Source organism: Cynara cardunculus (assembly GCF_001531365.2).
Source record: "Cynara cardunculus var. scolymus isolate 2C chromosome LG 1, CcrdV1, whole genome shotgun sequence".
Classification (NCBI taxonomy): Eukaryota; Viridiplantae; Streptophyta; class Magnoliopsida; order Asterales; family Asteraceae; genus Cynara; species Cynara cardunculus.
Window position 1 is genome coordinate 168422 of NC_037528.1, and position 16858 is coordinate 185279.

At 36.7% G+C, this 16858-nt stretch overlaps 2 protein-coding genes across 2 annotated transcripts in view; both read left to right on the top strand.

The window, feature by feature from the left end:
- Positions 1–2051: 2051 nt before the first annotated feature.
- Positions 2052–13339, top strand: LOC112515985 (glutamate synthase 1 [NADH], chloroplastic-like). The gene is made up of 22 exons (XM_025122986.1): positions 2052–2411; positions 2502–2621; positions 3000–3113; positions 3263–3415; positions 3617–3717; positions 3806–3902; positions 4255–4364; positions 4729–4832; positions 5053–5232; positions 5318–5661; positions 5749–5819; positions 5908–6377; positions 6480–7349; positions 7612–7766; positions 8360–8521; positions 8656–10239; positions 10443–10694; positions 10781–11049; positions 11244–11549; positions 11998–12265; positions 12545–12802; positions 13082–13339. The coding sequence occupies exons 1-22, from the start codon at positions 2052–2054 to the stop codon at positions 13337–13339; spliced, it is 6606 nt and encodes a 2201-aa protein (XP_024978754.1).
- A 1449-nt stretch (positions 13340–14788) lies between these two features.
- LOC112516023 (spermine synthase-like) overlaps positions 14789–16858 on the top strand; it is a 4532-nt gene continuing 2462 nt past the window's right edge. Inside the window, exons 1-5 of the mRNA XM_025123041.1 lie at positions 14789–14871; positions 15564–15758; positions 15861–15905; positions 16475–16551; positions 16649–16771. Coding sequence (XP_024978809.1) covers positions 15593–15758; positions 15861–15905; positions 16475–16551; positions 16649–16771 — 411 coding nt within the window. The 5' untranslated portion in view covers positions 14789–14871; positions 15564–15592. The remainder of the gene's footprint in view (positions 14872–15563; positions 15759–15860; positions 15906–16474; positions 16552–16648; positions 16772–16858) is intronic.

Consider the following 16858-nt stretch of genomic DNA (forward strand, 5'->3'; position numbering starts at 1 on the left):
CAAAAAATTTATTGGGAAGTATGCGATGGGCTATGTTCTTCTTGTACTTTATCAATAGTGGCATTTGTTGATTGCCTATTTTGTCCCCATGGAATTGATATGTTTGCATGTCAAGTGCAAGAAGCTTGGCCTCTCAAAGAACGACCTGAAGAAGCTTCTGTCCATTGTAGATGCTAGTTCGTCTGTCAGGTTGGTAAGAATTACATGGTGTACACATACATCAACGTTTACCTATGTTTATCGCATTCATTCCATGATATCTTTTACAGTCAAATGATGCCATAATCTCAATAAATATTCTTTCCTTGTTTTTAACATATATTTTGAATGTTTGTTAGACCATAAACGAATTTATAAAATGAAATCCAAAAAGATATTACAACGTTTTATTTTGATAATGTTGTTTTAACATATTTTTTGGTGAATTAATCAATTACCCAAAATTTAAGATATCTGTAATTCTGATGGTATTGTTTTAACAAACTTTTTATGCACATGTCTATTTGATTTTGTTATTGACCTTTTCTTTTAATTACATAATTCATTAAATTATTAGTTGTGTACCCGCACAATGCGGCGGAAACCATGAATTTTAACGATTTTGAAGTTCCAATGGTTTTATAAGATAAGATATAACGATGATATATGTTACACTTGGTTTTTACATATTAATACAATTTGAATAAATAAGAGTTATGGTTCCAATTACAGACTATCGATGAAAAAAATTGTATGATAGTTTAAAATCCAATATATTTAAAATCCAACATATTTAAATGACTCCACAAAATATATAGTATATATATATATATACAGTGCAATTTAGACAGCCTAACCCCAAAATATATAGTATATATATAAATAAATAACTATAAAAATATAAATCGTAAATATTAAAAATATTTTTTCACAGTATATATAATATATAATAATATAATTAAGTCAAAAACTATTCAATATTGGACTTATTTCGAAGATATTAACGAGACGATTATAACGGTGTAACTTGTTAAAATAAAAATGTATTTTTTAAACATGTTTTAATTGATATACGATTATGTATATTAATTTGATAAATGTTTAAAATGAAACATTTAAAAGTAAATGACGTAAAGTAAATTAATTAACTAATTATAAGAGTATAAAGTGTAAATTTAAAATTATAATTTAAAAAAAAATCGGTTGTGAGAGGGTGAGTATATGTGAGGGGGTGAGTGTATGTGAGAAGAGGAGAGGGTGAAAAAATGAAAAAGTGATACAAAAGGTATCTTGGTCATTTAATATTTTAAGACTTTAAAACTTTTATTAAATTTGTTTTATAAGATAGTATAGAAATAAATATCTATTAAGCTTAATTATTACAATAACTTAGTATTTTTACTGTTCACTGTTAACAAGTCAATCAGACCTTTAAATAAACAAAAAATTTGATAGAGAATTAGAGACCCCTAAATGAAGATTTTAAAGTTGGATTCCAAAATAGAAATAAAATGAAAGTTGATTCTATTTTAATGTAATTTTCTCTTAATCAAATGACATTTATGTAATTTTAAAGTGGACAGAAAAAATAAATAAAAATGTAGAGAAAACGAATACGATGTAACTAAAAGTAAATAAATAAACCTTGCTCTTTAAAATAAAAACGGTCATGGGAGAATAAATGGTATTGTTTGAGGACGTGTTAGAAACAACTATGACTATGGCTATGGCTACGGCATCCCAACAGACTCAAACAAAACTCTATCTACAGTCTACATATGCATACACATTTCTGTGTGCATCTCTCCCTGTTCTATCGCTTATTTCGTTTCTTCCTTGTTTTATTCCTCATCTGTTGCAAGTCTCTCAAAATCCTATCGCTTCTCTAACTAACTCTTCACGTAGAAAAGCATTCTTGTTCTTGATCATTTTTTTATTTGATTCTAAATATGCTTGGAGTTTTTTTGAAGAATTAGATTTGATGAAAGAACACACAACCTTGTTTTGACAATCTCTGAATGGAACGATCAGAAATTTGAGGTTCTTTTGTTTTTGTTTTTGTTTTATTTACCATGTCAGTGATTCCAAATCTTGTTATTCAAACACGATCGTACCCTGCCTTGATAAACTCCTTTGGTGAACATAATTTGAATGTGTCAAGCCATGATGGTGTTGGCCGGAACTGGATTCGCGGTTCTGTCGTTAAACAATCCAGTTTATTGAAGAAGAAATTTTATGGGGCTAGGCTTTCAGAAACATTCCGTCAACGGCATTTTGAAGCACCGCGGTGTCATCCGAAGCTTGGAATTGTTCGGTCGTCGTTGTCGCAGGTGCCAGAGAAACCGCTTGGCCTCTATGATCCTTCTTTTGATAAAGATTCGTGTGGGGTTGGTTTTGTTGCTGAATTATCAGGTGAAAGTTATCGGAAAACGGTATACAGTCACTCTTAATCCTACATATATTCATGATATGTCCTTCACTAGTATGATTACTAACCAAATTGATTTTTGAGATCTGATAAGGTGACCGATGCAATTGAGATGTTGGTCCGTATGTCACACCGAGGTGCTTGTGGATGCGAAACAAACACAGGTGATGGTGCCGGAATTCTGGTTGGGCTTCCCCACGAATTCTTTGAGGAGGTATATGTATATGTTTGTCTACATACACACGTGATACATATATGTCTGTATATATAGTATGTATAATGTATATATTAGTAGCCGTAAGTTTCATTTGAAGGTAATTGTAGTTTTATTTAGTATATCTAATTTCGGTACTGCTGGCTGGATTAATCTATTCATTTGTTTATTATATATTCGTGTACAGTTAGGCGTGCCATTTTTGTGTAGACGTTAGGAATCAAAATTTGAGCAAATCTGTTTGTTTACTTTTTAACTTGTATATTTTATTGGAAACCAGAACCTTTAGTTATGCACCTCACAAAAAAGGAAAATGGTGGTCAATTGTAGTCGCGACTCGTTAATATGTGTATCTAGTGCTCATCTGTTCTGTTTCAGGTTGCCAAGGATGTCGGGTTTCAGCTACCCCCACCTGGGAAATATGCGGTGGGAATGTTCTTCTTGCCTACTTCTGATAACCGGAGGGAGCAAAGCAAAAATGTATTTACAAAGGTAGCTTTTGCATTATGAAACATAACAAAGTCCATGTTGGTTCACCGAACCGTATAGAATATAATGCTGGATGGATATTAAAATCGGCTTTGTTTTAATACATGTATACAAGATTTGTTTCTGAATGCTTGACAAGTACAAATTTGCAGGTTGCTGAGTCACTTGGGCACACTGTTCTTGGGTGGCGCTCTGTTCCAACAGACAATTCTGGTTTGGGTAAATCTGCTCTACAGACAGAACCCGTCATTGAACAAGTGTTTCTTGCACCCAGTTCCCGATCAAAGGCTGATTTTGAAAAGCAGGTAGCCTATTTCTTCTCTAGCTTAAGAATGCATTTCCAAGTTTATATTGAATAGAACTTTGTCTAGCTTAGTTCATAATTGTAGTCTCGTATCCTTGATTGCAAATTGCAACATATTCTTCTTGCAATATTATCCTTACTTTTGAACATCTTCGATTTGAAATGATGCATGCCTATCTTGTTCATCATGTGCTGTGTGCAGATGTATATTCTAAGGAGGGTCTCAATGGTAGCTATCCGAGCTGCATTGAACCTTCAACATGGTGGTGCTAGGGACTTCTATATATGTTCTTTGTCATCTAGGTTTGCTCCTGGTTGATTGTGATATATACTTATGTATGACCCTACATTTGGCATTGCTTATTTAATCTTATAAATCTTTTGTTTGCAGAACTGTTGTCTATAAAGGTCAGTTAAAACCCACTCAGTTGATGGAATATTATTATACAGATCTTGGCAATGAAAGGTTTACGAGCTACATGGCCCTGGTAAATACTAGTTCCATACACTCTACTTTGCTCACTGACATCACACTTAAACAACAGCAAATTGGAACAGTCTGTTAAAGGGAGAGAGAAGCATATATGAATTTGACGGGATGCTGTACTGGTGAGTTGGCGATCACCTCATTACATAGAACATTATGTTTTCAGTTCTTGCGGATGAAGCTTTCATTCAGGCGTGTGGAAGAAGAAGCTATGTTTGGTACAGGCATGGTGGTGCAATGACATTCAAGTGTCCAAAACATGATATCATTATAACATAAACCCTAATTTCGATGCTTGAAAATATCATAAATGAAACTGAGTGAAGATATTGTGTTATTTGATTTTGGTGCAGATACATTCTCGTTTTTCAACCAATACATTTCCCAGCTGGGATCGTGCCCAGCCTATGCGTGTCCTTGGCCATAATGGGGAAATTAACACACTTAGAGGAAATGTCAATTGGTAAGTCCTCCGGAAACATGTAGGAAAACACCTAACAACTAATACCTATAGATTTAATGGCATTATGTGGTCCAAACCAGGAATTTGGCATTTAAGACACCGAAATTTTTGCATGTTCTATGTTCTTCAATGTAAATGACTTGTAATTGTAACAGGAAGACGGGAAGATGATATGTAAAAAAAAAATGATATGTATTAGTGCCACCAAATGTACCAAAAAGTAAAATTATATTGCTGACTTATAAACAACATGGTTACAATCAGTACCTTGTGACATCTAAGTTTGTACTTTATAATAGTGGCATTTATGATTATTTATTTTGTCTCCATGGAATTTATGTGTTTTCATGTCTCCTTTGTTTAGGATGAAGGCACGCGAGGGCCTTTTGAAGTGCAAAAAGCTTGGCCTATCAAAGAAAGAGCTGAAGAAGCTTCTACCAATTGTAGATGCTAGTTCGTCCGACTCAGGTTGGTAAGGATCACATGTTGTATGAATACATCATCGTTTGCCTATTTTTATAGTTTTCATTCCATGATATCCCTTACAGGTAACAATTAAGTTGAAGAGACCCCATGTTTCATTGCTAGATACTGGAGCGTTTTTCTTTTTACAAAGTGATTGCTTTTCATACATTTCTATTATTTGAATCAGTGTGGCACTCATAAAATGAATTTCTTTCTTGTTCAGGCGCTTTTGATGGCGTCCTTGAACTTTTAGTACGAGCTGGTCGAAGTCTTCCTGAGGCTGTTATGATGATGATCCCTGAAGCCTGGCAGAATGACAATAATATGGACCCTTGTAGGAAGGATTTATATGAATATTTCTCAGCTTTGATGGAGCCATGGGATGGGCCTGCTCTAATTTCATGTATGAGTTCAAGTTGAATTTCATTTTACACTCTGCTAATCATTTGAAACATTTGATTTGCGCTTACCTAGAAGGTAATGTGTAGTTACTGATGGTCGATATCTTGGAGCTACACTAGACAGAAATGGACTTCGTCCAGGTCGGTTCTATATTACTCACAGTGGCCGAGTTGTAATGGCAAGCGAAGTCGGAGTTGTTGATGTTCCACCTGAAGATGTCTCTAGGAAAGGTAGACTTAACCCGGGGATGATGCTACTTGTTGACTTTGAGAAGCATGTTGTAGTAGATGATGAAGCCTTGAAACAACAGTATTCAGTAGCAAGACCTTACGGAAAGTGGCTTGATAGGCAAAAGATAGAACTTAAAAGCATCGTTGAATCTGTTAATAAATGTGACAGGGTTTGTCCACCAATCGCAGGAGTGTTAAAAGTAAGTATCTTTTTATTGTCTTTGTTAATTTAATCTCTTGTCTTTCTTGTTCAACATTTGCTACTAACTTCCTAAGCTTTATTTTAGGCATCTACCGAGGATGACAACATGGAGAACATGGGTATTCATGGTCTGTTGGCTCCTTTGAAGGCTTTTGGGTATGGATCTTTTGTGGGTATATTTTGTACTCTTTCTTGCTTGAAGTTTTTAATGGTTGTGTATTGAAATGATGCCCTAATTATGTAGTTACACCGTTGAATCCTTGGAGATGCTTTTACTACCATTGGCAAAAGATGGTGTTGAAGCCCTTGGTTCAATGGGAAATGATGTTCCCTTGGCTGTGATGTCCAACAGAGAAAAACTAACATTTGAATATTTCAAGCAAATGTTTGCACAAGTTACAAACCCGCCTATTGATCCTATCCGAGAAAAGATAGTCACTTCCATGGAATGCATGATTGGACCAGAAGGTGATCTTACTGAAACATCAGAAGAGCAATGCCATCGACTTTCTCTTAAAGGTCCACTCTTATCCATCGAAGAGATGGAATCAATTAAGAGAATGAACTATAGAGGCTGGCGCAGCAAAGTTCTTGATATGACTTATGGTAAAGAACGTGGCAAACAGGGTTTGGAGGAGACCCTAGATAGAATTTGTTCTGAGGCACATGATGCTATCAAGGAGGGTTATACAACTCTGGTGCTTTCTGATAGAGGTAATCCATTTGAAACTAATAGTATCATATTTCAGGCTGTTTTGGAAGTATCAGAGGCTTATATAAGATCAATTTCACCTTATTTATGTCTAAATTATGCAGCTTTTTCATCGAAGCGTGTGGCAGTAAGCTCCCTCTTGGCTGTGGGTGCCGTCCACCACCATCTAGTCAAGAAGCTTGAGCGCACTCGAGTGGCTTTGATTGTAGAATCTGCCGAGCCGCAAGTAGTACATCATTTTTGTACCCTGGTTGGGTTTGGTGTTGATGCTATTTGTCCATATTTGGCGGTGGAAGCAATTTGGAGGATGCAGGTTGATGGTAAAATCCCACCAAAAGTAAGTGGCGAGTTCCACTCGAAGGACGAGTTAGTCAAGAAGTATTTTAAAGGAAGTGAATATGGCATGATGAAGGTTCTTGCAAAGATGGGAATATCTACTTTAGCCTCATACAAGGGTGCTCAGATTTTTGAGGCAGTTGGTTTATCGTCACAAGTGATAGAGAGATGCTTTGCTGGAACACCAAGCAGAGTAGAAGGTGCAACATTTGAAGCGCTTGCCCATGATGCTCTTCAATTACATGACTTGGCGTTTCCGGCAGGGGGGTTTCCTCCAAAGAGTGCCGAAGCAGTAGCTTTGCCAAATCCTGGTGATTATCACTGGAGAAAAGGTGGTGAAGTTCATTTAAATGACCCCCTTGCGATAGCAAAGCTGCAGGAGGCAGCTAGAGGTAACAATGTTTCTTCCTATAAGGAGTATGCCAACCGCATAAATGAATTAAACAAAAACTGCAACTTGCGTGGGCTGTTAAAGTTTAAAGAGGCAAGTATGAAGGTGCCATTGGAAGAGGTTGAACCAGCCAATGAAATTGTGAAAAGGTTCTCTACTGGAGCAATGAGCTATGGTTCTATATCATTGGAAGCACACACCACCCTCGCCATCGCCATGAACAAAATCAAAGGGAAATCCAATACAGGTGTGTCCCGGGATTGACTTCTCTCAGGCTGTTCTTTTCTTTCAATTTATTTGTGTAATAAACAATGTTCGACATAAGTGGTCATGGGCTTCTAATATATTCTCAGTTAAATTACTGTAGTACTACTTTCAGAGTCGCATAAGCCACTGCATATCGTTCGTATGCATGCATGCTTTTCACTCTCCACCATCTTTATGTTATATATTTGTGAGTTGTTTATCTGTTATGGTTTATGACTTTGTTGAGGCTACATATTCTATAGGTGAAGGAGGTGAAAGTCCTTCTCGTTTGGAACCTCTTTCAGATGGCTCAATGAACCCTAGACGAAGTGCTATTAAACAGGTTGCTAGTGGAAGATTTGGAGTTTCTAGTTATTATCTTTCGAATGCTGATGAGCTGCAGATAAAGATGGCTCAGGTATATGTGTGTGTGTGTGTATATATCATATTCTAAACTGAAAGCCTTTTCATGACTTCATCAGTTCATGGAATATTGTTAGCCCCCATATTCCTGTTGAAACAGACGCTCTTTAATGTTCATGGACAGATGATGCCGAGTCTGCAAAGCACCTCTAGGTGCCTTTGCTTTTAGTGATATCTGCATTTGGCATTTGGTGAGGTTAAGTATATGATATAACTAAGGTTATTTTTTGCATGCAGAGTAAACATATTACTTAGGGGCTGTTTGGTTGATTTTTCATTAAGTCCTATATGGATAAAGTGGTCTGCGTGTTTTAATTTGTGTGTATGGATTGGGAAAGACTTTTGTTTGGAAGAGTTTTTTCATAGATGGAAGGTGCATGTTTTTTAATTGGGAGGAGCTTGTTTGGAAAAAAAAAACTTGGTTTTCTGCATAAAACTCCCTCTTAAAAGCTTACTGATTAAGTCATTTTTTATATTATTAAGCCGCTACCAAACAACAATATATAGTTGACCGAATAAGCTTTGAGTCCCATTAAGCTCATTAAGCTGCTAACAAACAGGCCCTTACTCTTGATTGCATCGTCACAGGGAGCAAAGCCTGGTGAAGGTGGTGAACTTCCTGGGCACAAGGTTATAGGAGACATTGCTGTTACTAGGAATTCCACGGCTGGGGTCGGATTAATTAGTCCTCCTCCGCATCATGACATATATTCAATCGAAGATCTTGCTCAACTGATTCATGATCTAAAGGTAAATGATCTGGTGTATTGTTCTTGGTGAGTTCTGAGCCAAAAAAAACCCTTAAGCGTAAATAGTCAAATGTACTTTTATCACAACACGCAAGTTTCTTGTTTTCTTGTTGAAACCTTTTCCTGTCCATGTAGAATGCAAATCCTTCCGCTCGAGTAAGTGTGAAGCTAGTTTCTGAAGCTGGGGTTGGAGTAATTGCAAGTGGAGTTGTCAAGGGCCATGCGGAACATGTCTTGATTTCTGGTCATGATGGCGGTACTGGTGCTTCAAGGTGGACTGGCATCAAAAGTGCAGGGCTTCCATGGGAACTTGGACTTGCAGAGACCCACCAAACACTAGTTGCAAACGGCCTTCGTGGTAGAACCACTCTCATGACAGATGGTCAGCTAAAAACCGGACGAGATATAGCCATCGCTGCTCTCCTTGGTGCAGAGGAGTTTGGTTTCAGCACAGCACCCCTTATCACACTCGGATGCATCATGATGAGGAAATGCCACAAAAACACTTGTCCTGTGGGAATTGCTACTCAGGATCCAGTCCTTCGTGAAAAGTTTGCCGGAGAACCTGAGCATGTCATCAATTTCTTCTTCATGGTAGCAGAGGAGATGAGGGAAATCATGTCTGAGATAGGGTTTCGAACAATAAATGAAATGGTGGGACGTTCGGATATGCTTGAAGTTGATGAAGATCTGATAAAGAACAACGAGAAACTTAAGAACATTGACCTGTCTCTATTACTTCAACCAGCTGCTGACATCCGACCAGATGCTGCCCAGATTTGTGTACAAAAACAAGATCATGGTTTAGATATGGCTATGGATCAGCGGTTAATAGAACTCGCAAAACCTGCTCTAGAAAAGGGTATTCTTGTGTACATTGAAACACCAATATGCAATGTTAATCGCTCAGTAGGAACAAATCTCAGTCATGAAGTAACTAAGCGATATCGACAGGCTGGCCTTCCTGACAATACCATCCACGTCAAACTTAATGGAAGTGCTGGGCAGAGTATTGGAGCCTTCCTTTGCCCTGGTATCACACTTGAGCTTGAAGGTGACAGTAATGACTATGTTGGGAAAGGCTTGTCAGGTGGGAAAATAATCGTTTACCCTCCTAAAGGAAGTCGATTTGACCCTAAAGAGAATATTGTGATTGGAAATGTGGCTCTGTATGGGGCAATCAATGGGGAAGCCTACTTTAATGGGATGGCAGCGGAAAGATTCTGTGTTCGTAATTCAGGGGCTAAAGCAGTTGTGGAAGGTGTTGGTGATCATGGATGTGAATACATGACAGGAGGAATTGTTGTTGTTTTGGGGAAAACGGGGAGGAATTTTGCTGCTGGCATGAGTGGGGGAATTGCATATGTTCTTGACGTGGATTCAAAGTTCCGCTCAAAATGTAACTCTGAGTTGGTTGATCTTGATAAAGTTGAAGAAGAAGAAGAGGATGTTTTAACTCTCCGAATGATGATACAACAACACCAACGACACACGAACAGCCAACTAGCAAAGGAAGTCCTTGCTGACTTTGACAAACTCTTGCCAAAATTCATAAAGGTCTTCCCAAGGGACTATAAACAGGTTCTGGCTAGCATGAAAGAAAAACAAATTGCCAAAAGATCTGCAAAAATGACTGCTGAAGAAGCAGAAGTTCGAGAGGAAGATGAGTTGAAGGAGAAAGACGCTTTTGAAGAACTCAAGAAGTCAGCAGCCAAGTTGGTGAGTGAGGCAGTTAATAAGGTGAAGTTTCTTAACATATTTTAGTACTTGAGCATATTTTATTCCTTATACATATTTTAGTACTTGAGCATAAGCTTCTTGCACAAAATGTTTTGGAATAATAATGGTGTAAGCAATTGGTTAATAAGAGACTCCAATAGATTATAGACAATAAAGGGATCTAATTATTTATGGGATTCCAGGTTCAAAAGATCAAAACGGCTGAAAAGGTTAAAAAAGTTGAAAAGGCTGAACCACCTGTTAGACCATCTCGGGTTCCCGATGCTGTCAAAAACCGTGGTTTTGTTGCTTATGAGCGTGAAGGAATATCATTCAGGGATCCTACTTTCCGGATGAATGATTGGAAGGAAGTTATGGAAGAGATAAAACCTGGGCCACTCTTGAAGACTCAGTCTGCACGGTGTATGGATTGTGGTACTCCTTTCTGCCATCAGGTAATAAAGCCTTCCTTCTTTGTACAGATCATAATGCAAATTCTATCGGGGCTCACATTATATATGCTTTGTAAAAACAATTGCAGGAGAATTCTGGATGTCCTCTTGGAAATAAGATTCCTGAATTCAACGAGTTAGTTTTTCAGAATAGATGGCGTGAGGCTTTAGATCGACTTCTAGAGACTAATAACTTCCCCGAGTTCACTGGTCGAGTGTGCCCTGCACCATGTGAAGGTTCATGTGTTCTTGGTATTATTGAAAACCCTGTATCCATTAAAAGCATCGAGTGCTCTATCATAGACAAAGCTTTTGATGAAGGTTGGATGGTGCCTAGACCTCCCCTCAAGCGAACTGGGTATGCTTCATAACTTTCCTTAGCTTAATCTTTTCCATCTTGTAAAGTTTTACAATTCCACCCTTTTCACTTCTCCTCACAAGGGTGGTGCCAGCCTTGTTTACTTTAACTATGAATAGAAAAGGATGTTCACCATGTCAACTCCTGAACTATTAAGTTGATTGGAATTTCTAATAAGTTCCTTTCTGGGGCAGGAAAAAAGTCGCTATTGTTGGGAGTGGTCCGGCTGGTTTGGCTGCGGCTGATCAGTTAAATAGAGTAGGCCATTCAGTGACTGTGTTTGAGCGCGCTGATCGAATTGGTGGGCTCATGATGTATGGAGTCCCTAATATGAAGACAGACAAAATTGATGTTGTTCAAAGGCGGGTTGACCTTATGGCCAAGGAAGGTGTGAATTTTGTGGTTAATGCCAATGTTGGAAATGATCCAGTATACTCCATTGAAAAACTCCATAAAGACAATGATGCTCTTATTTTGGCGGTTGGCTCCACAAAGCCAAGGTGCAGTTTATCGTAGAGTTCTGGATGTTGGCTTATTATATTCTTTATGAATTATGAAAATTTGATCACTTGACAGGTTCTCCCTCCCTTGGTGCCATCCACACCCAAAAAATGTAAAAAATGGTTGATGGTACCCTAGGGTCAGGTTCAGGGAGAAACCGCAAAAAAATGAAAATCTGGTAATCGTTCATCTGAATGGTATGCACATGTGCATACAAGTAATTTGTAAGCAATTTGGCCGATATGCATGTGTGCATAACTGCACACGTGCTTAAAAACCAAGAAACAACTTCAATTACTTGTATGTAAATGTGCATACCGTCCAAATGTACACTAAACCAATAAGTTGTGGCTTGATTATTCCATTACTGTTCATTCGGCTGAAGTAACTTAAGGACTTTGATGTGTTGGATGTATAGTAAAAACTACTTGAAATGTATTTTGACAGGGATCTTCCTGTTCCTGGACGAGAGCTATCAGGAATACATTTTGCAATGGAATTTCTTCATGCCAATACGAAAAGTTTACTGGATAGCAATCTTCAGGATGGTAAAAATATCTCTGCTAAGGGTAAGAAGGTCGTAGTAATTGGTGGAGGTGATACTGGTACAGATTGTATAGGGACTTCAATTCGACATGGCTGCAGTAGCATTGTAAATCTTGAGCTTCTTCCTAAGCCACCCAAAACGAGGGCTCCAGGCAACCCTTGGCCTCAGGTTTGTCTTTTTCGTCTACATGTTTTAGTAGATGCTGTGGTAACTCAAATTTTTTTTTGTGGTAGCTATACTATTAAGCAGGCTTATACCTGAAATTCTAAATTGTGGAGTTGTGTTGCAAGTCGGTATCAATCAGTACGAATATCATTTTGATCGTTTGACACCAATAGCTAGAAGTTGTTACTAGTGCTAAGGGAGGCTCTCAATGACAAATACAAATAAAGATTTTCACATACAAAAGATATATTTAGCAATAAGGATTTTTGTTTTCTTATGCAGTGGCCTCGTATATTGCGTGTGGATTATGGACACCAAGAAGCTGCTGCAAAATTTGGCAAAGATCCAAGATTGTATGAGGTATTAACTAAAAGGTTTATTGGTGATGAGAATGGGGTTGTGAAAGGAGTAGAGGTGGTCCGTGTTCACTGGGAAAAGGATGATAATGGAAGATTTCAGTTCAAAGAGGTTGAGGGTTCTCAAGAAATCATTCAGGCTGACTTAGTTTTGCTAGCCATGGGCTTCCTTGGTCCTGAAACGGTTAGTATTTCTCATATTAGGGTCAGGTTTAAGGGAAAACCGTAAAAAAATGAAAAATTGATTACCAAGGTGTTCCTCAGTTTTTCATTTTTTTAGGGATTTTCCCTTGAACCTCCCTCTCATGTTAATATCATAATGTACCAATGCTATCAATTTATTTAAGATCTATATTAATACCGTCAAGAAAGAAGGGCATTTGGAGGAAACTGGAAACGGAATTTTGTTCTATAAAGAGAATAGAGTCATATATGTTAACATTTATATTGCCATTTGTGACAGACAATAGCTGACAAATTGGGTTTGGAGAAAGACAATAGATCAAATGTGAAGGCTGAATATGGCAAATTCTCAACCAATGTACAAGGGGTTTTTGCAGCAGGAGATTGCCGTCGGGGCCAGTCTCTTGTGGTGTGGGCCATTTCTGAAGGCAGGCAAGCAGCTGCTCAGGTTGATAAGTTCCTTATGGTGGAGGAAAAAGACATGGAAACCCGTTTGCTAGATCAGCAAGATAGTTCCAACAAAACGGTTAGAAATTAGACAGATAAATCTTTTTGGTAATTTGATTAATCTATATTGTTATCATAGCTTAAGATATTAGTGAGTAGTGAGTGTTTTTCTGGATAGGGAGCCCATTAGTACTATTTTCTTTCTATTGGTTTTCTGAATTTAGGCTCTCATACAGGCTTTAAAGCAATAAATATATAGATTAAGTTTTCAACTTTTCTTGTTCTTGATGAAAATTTTGATCCTTTTTTATATCCTTGGAGGGGTATGCCAAAAATACAAGTTCTGGCGAAGCCTTTAAGATTTTTGACCAATTTGAGGAGACACTACAACAAATTTGATTTTACAGGATGTCTAAATTGTAGAAATGTCCTAAAAAAAAACTTTATAGGATTTGAGTTTATAGGATCAAACCAAAAAGTGTCATATATAAAAATGTTACAATAGGTTTATAAGATGTTTTTAGGCGTTTTAACAAGTGTTTATGACGCTCTCAAAATGAAGTATCGTATCAACTATTTTATATGATACTATTTGAAAAAGTGTCCTCTAAAAAGATGAGTTTACAGGATATTTCTCAAAAGTTCCTATAAATTAGCTTAATATGACACTTTTTTTTAAAGCATCCTCAAAACTTGTTAAACACTTAAATATGCTCTTTAAACCTATTATAAGACCATCCACATCCCTGCAATTCATTTACTCTTTCAATTGTGCCACATCAGCTTTTGCAATTATCTTCCACACACCTGCAATTCACCTATAACACTTTCAACTGTGCCACGTCACCTACACTTTCAAAAATGGTCCCCACTACAATATTTATTAACTATTTTATAAATTATTTATATATACATTCTAATTATTTTTTAATTAATAACATGTTTTATTTTAATTCAATGTTAATTAAAACGATTAATATATGATATAATATGATATAATTTTATATATTAGATTATAATTTTATGTAATTATAAAATTTAATGTTTAAAATAATTTAATTTATTATATAATTAATATAATTAAAAATATATTAACATTATTAATTTATAAAATTAATTGTTTTGTATAAAAATAATTTATTTAAATAATTAAAACAAAAAAAATAAAATTGGAAGGAAGTGGATGGCCCACGTGGCTTGCAATGTGAATTGCAAAATTTGCAATTATGAATCCTATGTGGCAAAGTTATTCTGACAACAATCCATTTGCAATTCAATTTGAAAGATGTATGTGGATGGTCTAACGCTTTTAGACATGACATTTTATAGTTTGGTCCTATAAATTAAAGTTATTAATATATTAGGATGCTTAGACGCATCCTATAAAGCCAATGAGGATCAATTCTTTACAATCAATCAAAAGTTTTGACAAGGGCTCATCCGTCATTTCATAGCAATCTTCATTTATTCAAAGCACAAGGCCTAAAAGGGAGAGGGAGACCGTTAAGGCAGAGCAAAATAAAGTCTCTGCCGCCATCTGTGTTGCCTGTGTTAAGGCAGAGCAAAATAAAAGCCACATTTAAAGGGTGTTTACTAGCTGTGCAGATCTTTTATTTAATTTAGGTAATTATCTCTTATTTTTGTAAATATATTCATTAGCCTTATTTGTAAAGATAACAATTCACAATTGGTATTTATATGCCTTACTATCAACAAAGAAATCATCTTCTTCACTTACAGATACAGGTATGTTTCCATCGACTATATGCTTTCGTTTCTGGGTTTTAACGTTTTCTAGTTAGATTTTCGGTAAATGCTCTTGTTTTGCTTCCAAAAGTTTTTAATTCTTAGCTGTTGATCCACTCTCCCCAGTCGCCAGTTTCTATTGAATTTTTTAGAAATAGTTAATATTTGTTATTTTTTTCCTTTTGTTAGAATCTTGATCTTCAGCTTATATGCTACGCTGTGTACATGTGTTCCACTTTTCGATAGGTTTAATTAGGTTTTGTTGCTTGATCTATGTGTAAAACCCTCATTAGAATCCACTTTGTGGATTGTTCTTGTTAAAGTAGATGATCTCTTTTACTTTAAAATGTGGCAAAAGGGAGGGAAAGGGGAAAAGTATGATATTTTCTTTTCTAAAATTTTCAAAACAGAATATCGTGATTGGGAAGTAGGACTTTCTTGCCTGTCTCTATTCTCTCTTAGTTAGATGGGTTATTGCCCTTTTTATAAATATAATTTCCATCTCTCTCTGTCTCTACGATATTGGATTTTTGGTGTTTCCTGTTTCATGTATATTTTGGTGATTAAAGGCTGAAGCTGGAGAAGAAAAAGAGAATATATGGAGGGAGACGCCGGAAGAGATTTGGGAGTCCAGAGAACTATGGATGGTAACGTGAATGATGAGGTTACTATCCCGTCTTGTTGCCTGAAGGCCCGAGCTTTCCCTCTGGACCCTGAGCTTGAAGCCAATTGTCATGCAACTGTGGTTTCTGGATGGTTCTCTGGTCGTTAATCTTCTTCTGTTCATCATTTACTTTCCCAGTGGGTGGTTAGTTTAGGATTTCGACTGTTTACCCCTTTTGATCATCATATGTTGTAAGTTTCAGATAAAGTTGGCAAAAACATGTACTTCAACAACCCCATGTGGCCAGGTATGTTGGACTGAGGTTCATGTTCGTCTACGCCTGTATGTTACAGTTGCATCCTGCATTCCATTTCTTGATTCAAGTAGTGATTTCAAACCCCAGTGACATTATTCAAATTTCAAAGCTTGGGAAGAGAGAGCGCTCAAACTGGGCAATAATTATTCTATAGAGAGTGAATTCACTAAAATACCAGGATATTTGCTATAAGCTTAGGAATGAAAATGAGGTTATAAATTAGTTCATAATTTTGTTGTTCCAGAGCATGGACCAGTCGTAGTTTGTAACATGCCAAAGCCAATAACAACCGACTGGCCCAATAACTTGGAATCCAACTTAAAACCATGGTGGAAGTTATTAATAGCCCATAACTTAAGCTTCTAAGGAGCTTACAAATCTCATTTTCTATCCACGTGGGACGAGTTGTTACATAGTTGCTGGGCTAGACAGGAAAAATGCTGGAAGGGTTTCTAGCAAAAATATTGTCTGTAAATCACCATCCTTTTTACAAAAAACTGATTGTCATTGCCCAATTGTACCAAGTAGCAACTGCTAATTAGTGTTTTTTTCGTGTGCAGGAGAAGCCCATTCTTTGGAAGTAGAAAAGATTTTGTTCAAGGAAAAATCGGAGTATCAAGAGGTCCTAGTTTTTGAGGTATCACATTTCAAGATCATTACTTGTACTTAATTGTGTCTCTGAATAATGAGTTCATTCTTAAACATCACTACACATGCTGAAATTTGATTTGCAGTCTGCATCATACGGAAAAGTGCTTGTCCTTGATGGCATCCTTCAGCTGACCGAGAAAGATGAATGTGCCTATCAGGAAATGATTGCCCATCTTCCCCTTTGCTCCATTGAATCACCAAAAAATGTAAGCCTACTATATACTTACTGATTTCAATAGATGCTTCCTGGGTGGGTATATATATATATATATATATATATATATATATATATA

Bases quoted from the DNA above. Each gene is read 5' to 3' on its own strand.
- LOC112515985 (XM_025122986.1), top strand. From the start codon at position 2,052: ATGTCAGTGATTCCAAATCTTGTTATTCAAACACGATCGTACCCTGCC. The intron at 3,416-3,616 runs GTAGCCTATTTC...TGCTGTGTGCAG, and splicing joins AGGCTGATTTTGAAAAGCAG to ATGTATATTCTAAGGAGGGT. The intron at 12,266-12,544 runs GTTTGTCTTTTT...TTTCTTATGCAG, and splicing joins CAGGCAACCCTTGGCCTCAG to TGGCCTCGTATATTGCGTGT.